We start from the raw sequence: 17,740 nt of genomic DNA, 5'->3' as shown, positions 1-17,740 counted from the left end.
CCAGCATTAGTTATCAGAGTCCATATAACTTTGCTTTATAATGGCTTTATTGTGTTGAATTACATGCGTGTACACAAGATGCTACTTAGGTAGAGGGCAAAGAAGAGTTAAAAAAGAGAGGAAGACAGCAAAGATGGTTTTCAAAAACTTCACTTTTAATTTTGCCACAAATGCCTTCCTTCTCTTTTTTTCCCTTACAGCTGATAATTTTGTTTCCTTCCTCTTTATTTCAAAATAAGAAGGAAAGGATAGTGAAGTTAAACCCAGGGAGTTTCTAGCTAAAGCAACATCAAAATTATATTTAAAAAAAGCGAACTGGGAAAAATGGCCACAATCTTGGAGTGTCCAACTAATCTTTTGTAGACATGATTCATTGCAAATGTGTTTAGAGTCATGGGCCACCTCCACAGCCCTTGTGCTTGGATTCAGCAGTGGTGAGCACTGGAGACGTCAGGAAAAGCCTTTGAGCTACTGGGCAGCAGCAAGTGTTGACTTCTGTTCCTGTTTCAGCATTAATGTCTTACACAGCAGCAAGCATGTCATTTAATATAACCTATTACTCAGCCTCCTACAGCAAAATGGAGAAAAATACGAGATAGTGAGAGTACTGAAAAATACTCAGATGCTGGGATGTTAAAAAGCTATATAAAACACCACTTAGGTCAAAATAATGCCATTCTGTTAGAGGAAATCTACTTTTCATTAGTACATTCTTTTGCTTCCAAGTGCCTCAAATCCCATAAAGGGTGTGCAACACAGCACTGATAAAATAAACATGTACAACTAGACTGTATGACACGATTTTTATGCCTTCCCTATTCAAGGACCCCTGAGCACATGAATGAAACAAATGTACAAAAACTGTAGCTGAGGAAAAGCTGACCTGTCTCTAATAGATCTCAGAGCTGAGGAACAAAGGACAACACTCCTGTTTAATCCACTGGCATATCCTTCTTGGCCAGTTCAGTACCCATGAATTAAACATTTGCCCTCAAGCAAATAACACTGGTTAGCTGTGTGAGACCTTGTGACTGAGTATTAAGTGTACTGCAACGTCTGTACAAATGATTACCTTGTAAAGAGAACCATGATATCCATCCATTCAACCTTTTCTCCTCTCAGCATCCCACCACAGTCAACTCTTCAATACATACTTTGCAATGTTTATTCTTCTGCTGTACATACCTTCTGTATGTAAACCAGATTGCCTGTTGTTAAAAACCTCAAGCCATGGAATGCAAAATAGTAATGACTCAGGAAATAACCCTTAGGAATGAAGGTACTGTCTTTCCCTGGACATTGCTGAGAAGTTTTTATCTGAATGCCAGAGTTGAGAATAAGCACTGCACTGATAGAGAGCAGACAGAGGGCCTGACTACAGTTCATGCAAACTGCTGGTTTTGTTGTTCTGTGCCACTGCATGAGATCTGAACATTGACACATGGGCTATTATGAGACTGCAGTAGTTAAACTTTCTCACTAGGGAGGACATTAAGGATGAGTAATGTCAGAGACTAAGTAGACACTTCGTTCCAACAGCTTTCTGAAAGAAAGAGGCCTTTCTGTGGTAATACTCAGAGAAGAGCATGAAGTTAGAGGAATGTTTTCTAAATCAAGTCAATTTGCTGTTTCTGGGCAGAGTGCTTGAAGAATAGTAGTGTCTCCTTAGAGAGAAAAGAAAAAGAAAGAAAGATTCCTAGATACAGGGATACAGCAGCAGCTCTTAGGAGTTGTGACAACTACAAACTTAGCAGGAGTATTTACACGTGGATAATTTGCACATGCTGCAACATTTTTGCTAAACTCCTATTTATTGGCTTGTACAGGGATTGCAGTCTTGAGTCTAGATCAGAAACCACAATATTCACACATCAGGTCCGGAATGTTCCTCTGCAACTTCTTGAAGTTATTTTGAAAACATATGAAGAATGCCTCTCTGCTGACTTAAAAGCTAACTTTTCCTTTGTACTGAGGGTAGCTGCAATTCACTCTTCCCTTTACGCAATGAACACAAGTGCTTGCTAAAATGCATCCTGCAAAAGCACATGACAAAATGAAGATGGTAATTTCTATCTACTCAGTCATAAGAATGGCTCACATCGCTGCCCTCTCTTGGAAGATCCTCCCTGTCAGCACATGGAATAGAAGTCATAACCTCCTCTTCAGCTTCCAGAGGTTTTCTACATTCCTGTGTACTACTTGTTATATTGAAACAGGAAAGAAAAATAACAGGTATTTAGTAAGGCACTGAAAACAATAAACTCTTTTTCCCAACCCTGTTCAGTGCCTTGTACTTATACTTTTCACAGACTACAACCAAGTTATATACAAGATCAGAAGTAGTAAAGGCTATAAATACACATTTAGCAGATGAAGAGCTGTTCATCTCTTCCAAGAACAGAAAAATTACAGAATTTAGGCACAGAAAGAGGACCCATCTAAATTCAGGGAGTACACTGTTTTTTTAACTGTGTTTTTGGTAGCTGGGACTGCTCTGTTCACTCCATCCATTTGCTCCAGAGGGAGCTCAGAGCAGTTACACCACAGGTTACAGTTATGGGCTTAAAATTAATTCATCTGAATCCAGATTTGTGATAGAATTCACGTCTGAAATCACTGAGCAGAAACAAGAAATGCACTGGGCTTTTTGGAAATGCAGCACATCCAAGAAGCAGCAGACTTGAGCATTTTCCCTTCCCTCCATTTTGCTCATGCCATAATGGTGCAGTAGCAGATTTTAGAGAAAAAAAATAGACCTTGGACTTTCCCATAGAAAAAGGTATGTAGTAGAAATATATAAGAAAAATAAAAAAGGACAAAACCCAGAGAAAGAAGCTCATCAAAGGACAGACAAATGATACTATGGCTACACGTGACATCTTGAGTCATAGCACAGGGAAAAATGAGCAGGTCTAGAAGGGATGAAGGAAAAGGGCATTGGCATGCTTAAGGGTGGAGGTGAGCCCCAAGAGAACTCACAAAGCAAATAAAACCCATAACAATAAACAAATATCCAAAACAAACAACAAAAAAAATCAGAAATAAAAAAGGGTGGAACCACTGTGTTACTCATACACAGTAATTGTTCCTACATTAGAGAGAGAAAAACAGCCCACTAGCTTCCTTAGCTGCCCATATTTTCCAGTTATGCTTCTTCTGGAATGCGTTTCCTAAACCATTCACAGTCATACATCTACTTACACATTATTAGTCACTCTCTATATCCTATCTCTGTTCTCTTGCTATCGTGCCTTGTAGTGAGAAAACACAAAGTGATTTTTAGCTCACTGGCATACTAGGAAGAGAAAGAAATCCCATCCTGTCCTTCCTTGCCCTTCCGATTCCCCTGCACTGGGGCTAAAGAGCTATTTCCCACCTTATACAGAGCCCTTTATTATCTCTTGGTTTCAAATGAGCCTTCTCCCTCATCCATTTTCAAACTACCCTCCCTCTTGGCAGGTGGTGATTGATACCTGCATTAAAGTTACATATCCCTCCCTGCTCATATTGCTACTTCAGACATGTTTTCACAGCACAGGCTGATCAGCAGCTTCTTCCTCCGTCATTCTCCCAACAAAACAAAAAGCAAAAGCAAATAACAGATATTATAGCAGTAAAAAAAAAAAGTCAGTGGCCAACAAACTGCTGCATGTGAAGTCATCTCTTCTCTGCTAGCTGAACGGTGTGTGCCTTTCAATGAGTAGAAACCCAGTGCCCACATCCAGCCTACAGAGGCAGTAAGAGTGGTATAATGGTGAGGAGCTCATGGAGCCTAGAACTCCACAATATGTTTAGATAGGCGCATACATTCATCGGCATCAGGTGTAAAATAGAAGAATGCATATCAGATCTTTTCAAAATTCTTAATTTGGGTACAATTTTTTGTTCTGTTTTCTTTTAGTTTGTTGTTGTGTTTGGCTTTTGTGTGGGTTTTTTTTCCACTTCTATCAGTGCTACCGTTTCAGACAGCCCATGTTTTTGTCAGGCAACCTGAGCTGCTCCTCTGAGATACCTCAGAGGACTGTGATATTCTTGCAGCAGATTTTCCCTTTCAACAGTCACCTTGATGTAGTTCAGCCTTTTAGTAGTACATAACCATGCTTCCCTATGCTTCAGAACCAGAAAAAAATAAAATTTCATTTTACAAAGATGCTTTGTGACCAAATGAAACCTCCAGCACTGCTCAGCAAAATGGAGACAAATTTCCTTTTTTTCTGGTTCAGTACAAATGAGCTTCACAAGGCAATCTTGTTAAAAGTGATGCTGTTTTCAAAAAAGTCTCAGTCCCTGCCAAACTTCATCCCCTCAGAATGACATTTTATCAAGGAGAAGAAAGCTGGATTTTGGGCGACAGCCACTGTGCTTTATCCGACTGCTGCTGATCACACATGCTTTTGTACTGAGTGAAGTGCAATCTGACATCAAAGGTCATTTCATGTCCCTGCTCCTAAGAGGCCAAGTGGAGATGCGGAGAGTTCTTCATTGTTGTGCAATGATTGAGCAGCAACTTGAATTTTTGTGGTATCAACAAAAACTCACAAACCTACAGCAACATGAGTCTTTTAAGAGAGCAGTGTCTTTGATGAAACAAATAAACAGACAGCTAAAGCATACCTGAATACATAGGGCATATACAAAGCCCCAGCTTCTGTCTGTATATAGGCCTCCCTCTCTGCTGAGTTTTGCAATGGAGTGTGGTCAATCTGATATATTTGTGGGCAGTCCATTTGGAGCAAGCTGTGATAAACTACACTATAATTAAAATGGGAAAAGGTGTCTTAACAGCCATCTATCTATATATAGGGCTATTCCCTTAGAACTATATAAAGCACACTATCTAAAAGAAAAATGTGGTGCTAGGATGCAGCATGCACTGCTTCCAAGAAAAGACCTTTCCAGATAAAGTGAAAACCTGGAATAATGCAAAGACTGCTTCATTGGTGAAGCAAAGGGAAATCATGACTACTTAACTTAAAATTTAAGCCTTAGTTTGTCTGTGAATAAATACAGAGCATGACTATGTAACTAACACCCTGAAACTAATCGTAGCCTAAATTGCACAGTAAGCTTCCTCTTTTGCAAGAATTTCTTCAGATTCATTAAGGAAACTTTTGAAATTTCTAATGTTACTTACAGTAACGTTGTCATAGTTACATAAACGGTGATCTTCGATGTCAAAATCCGTGAAGTTCAATAGGACTCTGTGGCTGTAGTCAACTTGGATAAGCCAAGAACAGTCTGTGTTGTTACTATAAGGCTCAGGATAGTTTGGAGAATGGATTTCCCCACTGTTCGCTTGAAAAATACCACCACAGCCTGAAAAAGATACCATCAGCTTTCATCACAACTGCTCTTTTATCTCTAGTGAGAATACATGTCTATTTTTAAACTGAGGGAAGAATGTTTCCATCATTTTATTTTCTGCATTAAACTCGTGTAATATGAGTGTTCCAACTGCTACAGGACCTTGTCTGCAATGAAAATCAATGGGAAATTACTACCAGGAAATGATAACCTTTCATTATTGGTGAATATACAAAAACAATGCTTGTAATGTTCCTTTCCAGCCCTAGGCTGGACTGTAGATGTCTTTGAGTCTGAAGTTAATGCTGGTATTACACTACCCTAAATATTAAAAAAGCAATTAAAAATACCACTCATATCAATGTCGCAGACCTTTCACACACAGATCACAATAGCTAACCTTGCATACTGAGAAAGCAATGAATAGGCCCAGCTGAGAATGAAAAATATATTTCTGAATATATCAAGAAGGCTAGGAGTTCCCCTTTCCCCATGAGCAGTAAAACATTTGCAAGCTTTAAGTTCCTACTTCTCTATCCATGCAGCTGAGGACTCCCTAAACACTCCAGTCAGTGGCTGGATATTTCTGTCCAGAACTGATCCGATGCTCATGAATATCTGAGCAAAAAGAATGATGGATCCTGTGATAGAAGTGACACGGCTTTCAATGGGAAAAAACACATGGATTTTTATATGTTGTAAAGGGATGGAGAAAGGTGAGAGAAAGACATAGGGATTGCTGGAGACAGAGACAAGCCTGCTGAAAGGATAAATACTATAGCATTACTGCATTCTGGAGAGAAGGTATTCAGAGGCTATAGGGAGGCTGAGAGTACAACAGGCAAAATGCTGTAAAGAGATGAGAAAGCCTCAGGGGGTCTAAGAATAAAAAATAAGCCACCAGATCTTGGAAGGGGATTAATCCAAAGAACTATTGTAAAATGATCTTTTATTAAAAAAATCTTGTGCCTTTCTCACAAAACTTGTGAGAATGGGAAAGTATAAACCTTGACAAATGAATGAATCAGTGTGCTTAATCAAGCAAAACTGCCAGAATTAAAATCTGCCTCCCTTCACTTTTCACTGCCATTAGTTACCAGTAATTGGCCTTTTCATAAGAACTCCCATGTAGAGACGTGTGGTTGGATCTTTTAAGCATGTATCTTCTTTTACTCATTACCAGTAAGGCTTTGAACAAATAATCACATGTGGGATGGATGAACCTTATGGAGTTCAAGTATTTAGTAATCACTCCAAATATTTGCGGAGCTCACCACGTTCTCCAAGTAAAGCCATGTTTTCAGATCTTTTTCATTTTATGATTTAAAAACAAAAGCATTATTCGGCTAATACAGGACTAATAATTCATGTGAAGTGGGCAGTGAAGGGCTGAAGAGTATTTTACTACCATGAGGAAGTTCTTCTATGATTACAAAAAATGCTCTGATTAATTTTGTAGAGAAGAAACTCCCAGTAAGGTAGCGTATGTAAATATATAGGTAGGCCTAGATTTGAGCTAATTAAATGTTTTCTTTCTCTCTTTTACCCCTCTGGGTGTTTTTCAGTATCTCTTAGTGTTACTGCATCCAGTAACACCCAAATTCACCTTTAGCTTTTAATCCTACGCTGATTATCTACATGCTTGCATACTTCTGACTTCCTGAATTTCTCATAGAACTAATCAGTACACTCACCATGCAGATTTTCTTGCCAGGAAGCACTGAAACCTTTCCCAGTTACTGCTTCATCTGTCTTGAAACGGACAACAGCCGAATTGCCAGTAGTAGAGAGTAGGAGGGGGTTCTGTGCTGATCTCGAAATACACAGCTGGGCTAGTCTGGGAGAGAGGAAATCAGGGCCACCAAAGACCTAGAAATGGAAGAAAACACTGTTAATATTTTTAAAAGAGCCCATGTGCCACATAGAAAGGAGAGAAATACTTCAGAGAAGAAAAATCTCTTGTAATATTGAAAGTGATTCCACATTTTAAATGCAAAGTAGATAATAAGGTTATTTTCTCTGCAAGTTTATTTTGTATATGCACCATCCAAAACAAGTACTAGTACAGAATGAGAGTTCAAAACAGCCCTGCATTAAATAAGAACTTTCTGCTTTGGGGACTTTGCTACATTCTTCTTCACTGATCCCTCTGCAGTTATTACCTTGTTTCTGTGGCAACATAAAAATACATTTTTGTGTGCTTGGGAAAACAAACGATATCTCTTTGTAGGAATTTGTGCTAATATTTTGCACAGGTAGGACTGATTTATTTTATTTTAATCGGGGCTAGATCTCATCATTTTCTGTTGAAACAAAAAGTTCCAATTTTATTAACCTCAATGGTAGAATCAGAATCCAAACCACAGAATTTTGGTCATGTAAACTACAATATAATAATCCTCTATGGAAACAAGGTTATATGCAAGGGCTGCTCCAAAAGTGACACCTCCTATTTGATTTTGCTGGCCCACAATGTCTGAGGTGGATGTTGATGGTATGGCAGTACAGATTGAGCCTTCTCACCAATATTCTGTTATATTTTGTTGCCGTGTGACTGATGGCAGCAGAGGGATAGTCTGACAGAATGGTGCCTGACATGGATGTACATATGGAGCAAAGATGTGAAACTGAACTCCTGCATGTGGAAAAAAACGGCACCCATGGACATTCACTGGTGTTTACTGAATGTTTATGGAGAGAAAACAGTGGATGTTAGCACAGTGAGGTAGTGAGTGGTACATTTCAGCAGTGGCAACAGTGAAGTGGAAGACAAACCATGAGGCCATCCAGGTGGCCATGCACAGCTGTCATGTCATGAAGTGAAGAACATCTTGATCTGCTCATCCACATGAATCAGCTAATAGTGGTAGCTATATTGAAAAACAGTATTTTATGGCTGAGAATTTGCTCTGTCAAATAGTGTTATCATACTCTTTGTAGCTATAGTAGTTTCCATGGAAATAAATAGAAGGTATTACTTTCAGAGTGAACTATATACCATACATATTTGCTACAGTAAAAAAAAAAAAGAAAGAAAGAAAGAAAGAAAGAAAAAGAAAAAGAAACTGACATTCAAGAGCTGGCATTTCTTATTTGGGAAAGTGTACCTCAGGCAGTTACAAACTAGAAAGCCATCGCTAACTCTTCATCAGTATTGTGCACTTTATACTGAAATTTATTGCACTTCAAGTGAATCAGATGGCAATCCTGGAGCCTTGCTAATCCTGTTTTTAGTTTTCCAAAAGAGATGTGGAGTCTTAGTTTGAGCCCATTTTTAACTGGTGGAACTGGCTCATCTTCCTCAGTCTTCCCTCTTACAGCCATAGAAAATACACATGCTCTGCACAGTTTTAAAAAACAGATGCTATTTTGGTGCCCAATGGCTTCATGTATGTTAATGAAACATTGTCTGATACTACAGGCTTCACCTTCCATGGAGCTGTCCCTCATGAGACAGCAGCTGCAAAAGACAGCTTGACAGTAACCTCAAATGTCAAAATTGTTGGAGACATCAAACAAGAGTGTGCCATTATCTTTCCACAACTGAACCAGCTATAGACAGAACAATAGCAGCTATTCTGGTCGTATTAGTAGATATTACATAATAAATTCAAACCCTGAACTTGAGAATGGCAAATTCTAACAACAAAACTGGGAAATAGGAAGGTTGGTCAACAGATCCCATCAAGATTTTCCCACCAGTAACAACTCAAGCCTGCTCCAGTACTTTCTTAGTCTCATAAAAATTAATAAGGTTGAAAAAAGCAACCCATAAATCTCTATCAAAAAGTGACAATGTCAGAAGAATCAGCCTTCTATAAGGCCCTTTTGCCTCTGATCACTTCTAGATGAGAGCAAACTCAGTATTTGAACAAGCCCTGCCAGACACTTTCTAACCTCAGAAGAAGTTTGTGTTCTGTCCAAGTTAAATATCTGAGTAAATCTTACAAATAGCTGAACTAGCCCCACCACCTCCAGGGATAAGTGTAGTGTATTGCTACATAATTTCATGGATTGTGTGCACAGCAGCTGCTCAAAGGGCCCGACACTGCTCTGCCATTAGAGGTACAAAGAAATATTAAAGGAAAAAATATGGAGTGACATCAGGGTAATGTGGCACTTCAGAAGCTGATGCTTCAACCCCTAGAAGAAACAAGGAATGAATTCTGTCACGGTCTCCTAGATGTTCAGAAGATTGTATCTTGTTTTAGTGACTGATTACACAGGCTTAATAGTTTAAATATATTAATTTTGACTGAGAATAGCAGTTTTTTGCTTTCTGCGGGGAGTCTGCATGGTTTGAATGGATAATGGTCCCTCTGTCTAATCAATCTTCTCAAAGCATTCAGAAGTCAGAATGGATGAAATCACAGCTCAGATTAAGACTCGGTAAGGAAGCAGTCATAGTCTGGGGAAGAAGCATGTTTGTCCACTGGAACCTCAGTCTCTTGAGTGAAATGTCACTGCTTGGCTGCTTGTAAGGCGCAATGACAACAGCCTTTGTCAGAAGTCTGCACAAAATGTGAATTTTTAAATGTGTTCGTGGTATATCTCTCTGAGTCAGAGACACAGCATGGGACTTAGCAGGAACACATGTTCTTAATCATCTAAACCTGCCTGGAGAAGTTATGTGGCCAAGGAAACAGCAGGAGTTTCTAATATGCATCTGAGCTGCAGCATGGACCGGCCTCTCACATGGTGCTCCCTGGGGCCATCTGCACACCACGGGCAAGGAGACCAAACCCAGCTCTGACATAAACCCTGCCCATTTCTGCTGGGCGGTTAGAAGAGAATTAAGAATGGGTAAGAATAATGAATGGGAATCCGAGTTTTGTGGGTTTCCTTTACACTGTTAGCTGTTCAGCAACAGTTTTCTGCACAGTTTCAAAATGAAAAGCACTAGTCAAAGTCCAAGTCTTTACAGCTAGGAGTGCATTTCTTTTCTCCTTTATGGTGGCTTAATTAATCAGATGCTTTCACAAGGGCTGGAACAAAGACAAGCTAGTGTGTTTCCATGACAAACAACAATAAAATGTTACTGTTGGCTGCAAAGTAGAAAACCAATAGTTACCACATGGAAAAAAATAAAAAATAAAAAATAAGAGGGAAAAGAGGATTGATGGAAAGAATGTAATCCAGGGTGTGGCTCACAAAAAGTCACAGGATATCTCAGCTGCAAACAGATAAAAATAAAAACGTTTCATCAGATCAGAGCACCTGATCCAGTAAAGCTGGATGGCATAGAAGGGATGCAGGACATTGTCATAAAGCCCACGGTTTTAATCTGTTCTTACCATTTGCTTCTGCCCTGTTAGCTCCATTTATTGTTAACAGTCAGCATTCCAGAGTTATGAGCAACAGAAAGCTGTTTTCATGTGGCTGGTCACCCTCATGACACAGATTTTCTGGGAATAAAACTGATCTTGCTCAGATATAACTGCCAGCAAAGAGAGAGCCCAGCTTTGTCAGAGAATCAAGACTTACAGTAATACTTGGTGGCTCTTTATGCTTAATGAGAAGAAAAGAGCAACTACTAAAGACCTGTAAGTGCAGTAGGTTGACAGGTTTCCCTCATTTTGAGCTCACTGCTACCTCTTGCTGTGGCAGCATGTAATTAAAGCTTCCAAAAATCTGATCAGTGGTCATTTTTCTCTGTATGTATTTTTCAATAGAAGCCTCTTAAAAGAAAAATTAACTCTTTCATTATGTCCAAAATGATGGCTTCTATTTCCATAAAATATTTCAGAGAACACTTTAAAACAACTAAAAAAATGCTTCTGAATGTTTATGAAAGGAGCAGAATCTGACTGGGGAAGAAAGACAGACTGCTGCAGTGTCATAAAAGATACAAGAGCAACAAACATCTGAGCATGCAGAACGCAAGGGAGACAATAGAGGATTTCATAAACAAAATTTGTCCATAACTTGTCTTCTTGAAACCTATGGTAGGAAAGGGATACTGAGAAGGAAGGGACAGTTTGCTTAGGAGGCACTGTCAAAGGGCATGAAACACTGACTGGCTACGTTCTATAAGAATACATAATTGAATGAATAACAGAAAAATGTGCAAGAGAGAAATGTTCACAAAACTGTGGTATAAAAAAAGAAGTCAGCAGGAAGGGTGCTGTGATGGGAAGGATCTCTTGGAATTTTCCTACAGTTCTCTGCCAGGTGGAAGGGGAGAGGATGCTTCTAAGGAAAAGCTAAAAGCATGTAAGTAACCACATCTTGTGATTACTGAAATATTTTTACTACAAGATAATGCATTTTGAAAGAGGAACAGAAAAGAACACTGAATTTTTTCTGATATTCTAAAACCAGCTGCTTGTTTCAGAGAGCAGAGAGAGTTAACCAGGCAGGGAGTGGCAGCAGGGTGCAGAGCTCCTTTAGTTCTGATTTTTACTTCCTATTAAAATTGGATAGTTACTTGGTTTGAAAGAAAAGAGGAAGTTAGTACTCATCCCAGAGAGAAGGAAAAAGCAAAATCAGGAGAATAACTGTGAGAAAAAGTTGACTTTAAAATCCAAAGAACAGGTAGATGGGATACTTTTGGGAAGACAGCATGAAGGTGAAAGAAATTTGGAACCCCAGTGATCACTGAAACACCGAATGTGCCAAAGGTATATGAGAAACCTTGCTTTTCCTACCACTTATCAAACTGTCGTGTGCGTGCTTTGCAGATTGGACACTGTGGTCACAGCACCAAGCCTGCCAGAGCCCATGAAGCATTTGGACAATGCTCTCAGAAATATGGTTTGATTTTGGGGTGATTCTGTGAATCCGGGAGTCGGACTCAGTGGTCCATGTGGGTCCCCTTCCATCTCAGAACGTTCTACGATTCAGTGATTCTAAGATATGTAGACAACTACCAGAACAAAGATTACAAGATAGAGCAGCTCCTGAAAATAGTTAACCACATTCTTTTTTTCCCCACTAAATCTGAGTAATCATTTGTTCTGCACAGATAATATCAATATGGCAAGTTACATAAACCTCCACCAAATGCCTCTGCAGTTTGGCAGAGAAAGCTGTTCACTGCCAGACAAAACCTTTGATCTTGCAATAAGACATGAACCAATCTTTCTCAATATTTTGATTTACATTAGTTTATCTGTCAGCAGATCAGAAACAGGTGTCGGGAACTGGTTGAAAGAAGGCCAAGTAACAATGCAGAGGCATGCCAATTCTGAGTGCTGGAAAGCCGGAAGGTTCAAACAGTAAAGTGGGCACCTGTGCTGATGCATGAATAGAGTTGGAAAGAAATAAAGTATAGCAATGAAATCCGAAATGGTCAAGGAAGAAAATTCAAAACATAAGGTCAGAGACATAAAGCAGCAAGCAGTCAGATCCTCTGAATCACTTCTTTAAGCAATTTGTGTCAGGTGACCCACTTATTAGACTTTAGGCCATCACCTCCACTAGTCAAAAAGTTGTTAAGAAAGTGGTTCCCTGCCACATGTACTCTTACCTGATCTGGATGCTCCTGGGTGACCACCTGTATGTGTAGCCACTGCCCTTGCACTATTCAAGAAATGGTCAACCAGAGCAGACGTAGGTTTTGTGATTATTTAATGGATTTCTCTGGACATAACTGAAATTTATCATCAGATTAACTTTAATCTTGTCACTTTAGAAACAAACATCAATGAAGTTGCAATGCAACAGACTTCATCAGTACCCAAATCAGCCAATACAGATCACCTACCTGCAGCCATTGGTGTCAACAATGTGATAAAAAGTCACACTTAACAGTACTTCTGAACAAGAATATAATGAAACTTCCTCACAGTCAGATTCCGTAGAAGTCCCAGACTTAGTAGGATACACAGATATTAACAGCAAAAGACCCAACAACTCTACCTCCATTAGTGAACTCAAACATCTCCAGTGATACCCATCTAGAAAACCCATAGTCTAAAGATTTTCTCCCTGAAATTATTTCCTTTCTTCCTATACAGAAAGTCTATTCTACTCCATATGTAGGAACTGGTCACCTAGCTACTTGCCAACAGGAACACAAAGATGTTATATATAAAAGGACCACCCAGTTGTCTGGGTCTCTTAAAGGTCAGTAAACTCTTATAGAGCCTTTACTCAACAAGGAGGGTTCTCCTTGTTCTACCACCCTAAGCTGACTAGGACTTGTATCTTCTTTTCTTTCTTTCTTTTTTTTTTTTCCTGAGTAAAAAGGTTCTTCATGGTTTTCATTATTCAGTGTTATAAACCTCCCAATTTTCTTAAAGCGTTACAAACAAGGTGTCACCTTAACTTTTTCCCTGCAATCCATTATCTGCTTTTACATCAGGAATTCTGTCTCCATGAATGCAACACCCTCAGTCAGTTCTTTGTAAAAGGTAGAATTTTTAAGAGTTTTGGTTTTTCAAAGCAGTTTTGTCTCCAAAACTGGTCACCAAAGGCATAAAAGTAAAAAAAAAACACACAAAAAAGTAAGAGCACTGTGGCTTCTGTGACAACATCTCTGGACTGTAACCATAGCAGAAAGGAGAAATTGCATTAGACTGTTTGTTCTGTTCCTGCAGTCCTTGGAGTGATCTGCTCCAGACGGAAAAGCCTATTCCCTGTGTATTTTTGAGAACTAAATCTAATTCTCTTACCTCCAAAACATCATAGTTGCAGTTTGGGTGATATTCCACATCAAATTCCTGAATGGTGAGTTGGATGCTGCTACCAGGCGTTGTTTGAATGTACCAGATGCATTCTCTGTTGCTTGGATATCTGTTGGGGTAGCCAGGACTGTGAAATGAACCAGAAGGGCCAGAGAGTTCTCCTCCACAACCTGATAACACAGCAAACAGTCTGTCAGTGAGGGGCTCTGGAAAACATCACTGACAGCTCCATAACGAGGACAGACATTAGCACCAATTTCATGCACAAGAGTGTATAGCAGGTTGGATGACCCTCTCTGTCAGAGGGAACTGAGGTCTATCAGAAAGGAGAAACTGAGGAACTGCAGGCTGGGCCTGCTGGCAGATCCTGTACAGTAAGCACTTCATCCTCTGTTTTGCCATTCTTCTCACTAAGTATTTGCTTTGACAGCTGAACAAACTGAGACACATTTAAAAAAAACACACACACATTTTTTTGTATCAACCTCTAACATCGTTTCACTGATTCTAAAAAGCTGAATCAGTTTCATCCCCAGCTGTTACTGACCTCAACTAATACACCAAGTAAGTTATCATGGGGAGGGCCTCCTACTGTTGCAAAAATGCCACTTCCCACTGCTTTAGAACAAATAAAATTAAAGGCAATGCAATTTCCCTTAGCCCATCGAGCATGATTACAAGCTGGCAAGTCACAGTGGATGAACTGTCTTTCCAACTTTTGGTGGATTTAAAGTTCTTTTTTCACTGAATTGTAACCAAGCAATTGTAAAGACATGTCATACTTCAAAAATTATGCTGGGTTTTGGTTTTTTTTTCAGATAAGAAATTATTGTCCCAATCCCACCCTCCAGCCACTTGGGTGATTAAATTCTTGCATATATGAGATGGATTAAAATAAGTATACAGGTACATACATGCAAAAATAAATAAATAAATAAAAATCGACCAAATGCAGGCCCTGATTTGACAGCATAAAGTAGATGAACACCTGAAGCTGCAGTTTTATTATTGCTCCATACAGATGTAATTGTTTGCGCTTGGCTCCTTTCGTTTGGTTTGCTGGGAAGATGTTCTCACTGACCCAATCTCCAGATGAGGGAGTCTGTAGGGTGGGAAGGCACAACAGCCTTTTCCAGTTTTAGGGCCAATTTAGGGCAGCAACATTCATCATGAAACATCATTATTTAAGAAGCCAATGGAATATCTACGTACTCATCAGATGCAGAAAGCAAAGTAATTTTGCATTTCATCTGATTTTTGTGCATCACCCTGTCCTGCAAGTAGTGTTTTGTTCATCTCCACATCATAAGCTCCCAAGTGCTTCATTCAGGCACTAACTAATCTTTTACTAACATAGATTTTACGGTCACTTGAGCTTTGCAAGAAAAGCCCGCACTCCATCAATCTCTTTGGCTTCATCTCCAGGGGGAAGATTCTGTCACACAGCAAAAAAGCCCCAAAATATTTAATAAAACCAAGTAACAAACCATGAGATGGATATTCCCAGAGGCAAATATAGTGGAATGTCAGAAGTGATAGACAGTATCTGTACCAGACCTTTTAGTTAGAGGAGACATTTTATAACATAAAACCAATAAAATACCCCTCTGATCAAGCTCAATTAAGCCACACAGAATTTCAAAGCTCCTCTAATCTCTACAAAGTCTATAAATAATTTGCTGCTTGAACGAGGTGTTTACATTGTCCTGATTGCCTTCCTTAACACCCTTTTTTTTTTTCTTTTTCTTCAGGAAGCTATAAATGAAGAGCTTAAATTAAATGCAAATATGTTTCTCAGCACCTCCTATGATAAAATCACAGTTGTTAAAGGGTGGCTGCTAGGCCTTGGCAGCATTTGCCACCATCTCTAGACTGGGGGTCTTCCAGCTTCTCACCAAAAACTTGAGTTTGGCTCTTCCACTGTTGTCTCTGATGCTTTCTAGGACTGCAGAATACAAATCTATGAGAGGAAAGAATAGTATTTCTGAAAGAGAGTAGCACATTAGGAAGCTTCTTTAAACAAAAGGGCCACCTAACTAACCACAGATACGTGGAAGATGTTCCCAGGCACGCCAGCTGCATAACATAGGCCCAGTACAGATGGGGAAAGATGCCTTTTAAACAGAATACTATCTGCAATAGAGCAGTGATTATCTACAGGCCTGTACATGGCTGAGGGTGACCCTCTAGGATAGCTTTTTTCCCTCATCTTACTGCACACGATGCTTTATAATTCTGACTGGTTGTTTTCTTTTACAGCTGGGAAGAAAGTGTGTACGGGGAGAGTCCTACAAGTGAGTTTCCCTCAGCAGCAGGAGCAGGCTGCAGAGCACTGAGCAGGCCGCCACCCTCCTTGGGGAGCAGAAGGGTTTCCCAGCAGGCAGGCTGAGTGGCTGGGCTGCCCAGGGGTGGGGATGGGCAGGAGGGGACTTTCAGCGGGCAAGAACAAAGCCAGTTGCTATTTATCAGCCTGAAAAAGCTGGAAACGTTTTAGAACCAAACCGGCAGTTATGACTCAGCTTCTCCTACCAAGAGTTTCCTGATAGCCACAAAGACATGTTTTTTATTAAAATCTAAAATGTCTCAGAGGAGTGGAAAACTTGTGTGCTGCCATTTGAGGCACAGACCGTTCTTTTTCTGCAGCCTTGCAGGTAGCATTCAGATTAGTCACGCTCCCTCTCCAGAGAGGTTTATATTTGCTCTGACCTCAATCGATATTCTATGGATGAAGCAAGTGAGGCACATGAATAAGAATGTCAAACTGTTGTCAGTGTGCCATTTCTTTTCTTCCAACTACTAACGTTCCCAGAAAAAGTTTTCTTTTTAAGTGCTCCAGGAAAGCGGAGGTCAGTTGAGTCATTTCTTATAATGAACATGCAGAACTCATGCTGCCAATCTTATTGTTTGCAAACAAATAAGAAATTCCTTGAGCTTATGCCCAACTATTTGTTGAATAACACCTGAAAAAAGGACTCACCGCTTTTTGCAAACATCTGAACTTCACACCTAAGCTAATCTGACTGACCTGCATATGACAGCAGAAACCTCTGCACAAGAGCAAAAATGCAATACCAGAATTCTCTGGCCAGGTGGCAAAAAGCCTATACATTATGTTCCTGCTCTTATATGGATGAGATAAGAATTGATTCTCTTGTGCTTTTTTGGACATACAGATGCTCGTTGATTTTAACAAAATACAGAAATACATCAGGGATTGATTTTTTTAAAAAGAAGTGTTAGAAATTTGGTACCTGTTTTATTCACTGCCTTCCCATTTTCATTGGCCACAAAGTTCTCACAGCATTATCTCTTTCTTTGACTTGACCAAAGATACAAGCAACAATGGAAATACAAACTAGCAGTATGTATTATTTGTGTACTACCTATAGATTCCCTGCCTTAAGATGCTTATTTTATGCTCTGAAATCTGACTTGGCTGAAAGCTCAAATTATAAGATAAGATATCAAACAAATTATATTAATTTGAATGGTGTTCAGGCCAAACAGATGTGTGAGGATAAGCATATGCACCTACATTTACACACATATATAAATACAAATGCATATATGCACAGATTATGCATTTAAGAGCTCATTCCATCCTTGGCATCACCAGTGAATGAACACAAACCTTCTCCCACTATTTATCTCTGTCTGCAACATCAGATTACATTTTGTTTCTATTCAAATAAAGGGAGATTTTGCTGTATACGGCAACAAAGGAATAAACAATTTGGTGCTTAGCAATAAACAGAAATGACAAGGCAGAACCTCTAAATTGCTTCATAACTTCAGATCTCAGTGAAACA

At 39.5% G+C, this 17,740-nt stretch overlaps 1 protein-coding gene across 4 annotated transcripts in view; it reads right to left on the bottom strand.

Moving 5' to 3' along the window:
* CUBN (cubilin) overlaps window positions 1–17,740 on the bottom strand; it is a 138,257-nt gene that overhangs the window by 61,066 nt on the left and 59,451 nt on the right. For all 4 annotated transcript variants that reach the window (XM_040695519.2, XM_001235155.7, XM_046934912.1 and 1 more), the window contains 3 exons: window positions 13,920–14,101; window positions 6,999–7,173; window positions 5,135–5,316 (listed from right to left, as the gene is read on the bottom strand). In XM_040695519.2, coding sequence (XP_040551453.1) covers window positions 5,135–5,316; window positions 6,999–7,173; window positions 13,920–14,101 — 539 coding nt within the window. The remainder of the gene's footprint in view (window positions 1–5,134; window positions 5,317–6,998; window positions 7,174–13,919; window positions 14,102–17,740) is intronic.

This window comes from Gallus gallus, chromosome 2 (assembly GCF_016699485.2).
Source record: "Gallus gallus isolate bGalGal1 chromosome 2, bGalGal1.mat.broiler.GRCg7b, whole genome shotgun sequence".
In the NCBI taxonomy this organism is placed as follows: Eukaryota; Metazoa; Chordata; class Aves; order Galliformes; family Phasianidae; genus Gallus; species Gallus gallus.
The sequence above is the reverse complement of the archived record's forward strand: the minus strand, read 5'-3'. Positions and strand labels throughout refer to the sequence as shown.